This window comes from Cystoisospora suis (assembly GCF_002600585.1).
Source record: "Cystoisospora suis strain Wien I chromosome Unknown contig_65, whole genome shotgun sequence".
Lineage (NCBI taxonomy): Eukaryota > Apicomplexa > Conoidasida > Eucoccidiorida > Sarcocystidae > Cystoisospora > Cystoisospora suis.
Window position 1 is genome coordinate 896 of NW_027152867.1, and position 604 is coordinate 1,499.

At 45.9% G+C, this 604-nt stretch overlaps 1 protein-coding gene across 1 annotated transcript in view; it reads right to left on the minus strand.

The window, feature by feature from the left end:
• The window catches only part of CSUI_000133 (retrotransposon ty3-gypsy subclass), a gene marked incomplete at its 3' end in the record, with an annotated part of 1,359 nt that extends 826 nt beyond the window's left edge, over positions 1 to 533 (minus strand). Inside the window, exon 1 of the mRNA XM_068060367.1 lies at positions 7 to 533. Within this exon, the coding sequence (XP_067927657.1) occupies positions 7 to 395 (389 nt within the window). The remainder of the gene's footprint in view (positions 1 to 6) is intronic.
• Between the last annotated feature and the right edge of the window lie 71 nt (positions 534 to 604).

Consider the following 604-nt stretch of genomic DNA (forward strand, 5'->3'; position numbering starts at 1 on the left):
TGAAACGTTCCATATCTTGTTTTGAAAGCTGATTTCCATCTGTCTTCTTCCGCGATTTCCACCTGATAATACCCTTTCTGCAGGTCGATCTTGCTGAACCAGTGTGCCTTTCCCAGTCTGTTTATTAAATCTTGAATCTTTGGAATAGGGTAATCATCCTTTATGGTTATTTTATTTAGCGGCCTGTAATCCACCACTAATCTTAGAGAGCCATCCGGCTTCTTTACGAAGAAGACGGGTGCTGCCACCGGCGACTGTGACGGCACAATGAATTCCTTATCAATTAGGTCCCTTAAGTACTCCTTAAGCTTCGTGAGTTTGTCGTCGGGTAGCGGATAGGTCGATCTTTTGTATTCAGGAACTTCCCCAGGTATCGTGTGGATGTGGTGTTGCATTTCTCTTCCCTTCGCGCCTCCTCTGGGTAGCTCCCGAAACAGGTCCGTAAACTCATCTAATAATTCTCCTACATCTTTATCTACCCGCTTATTCTCTTCCTTAAGCCACTCGCTGGGCTTCTTCAATATTGGGTATTCCTCCGGGAACCCGCTCAACATCATTTCTTGTTTCGCTGGTTTTCCTTCTCTAACGGTTGGCCCTTCCCCCT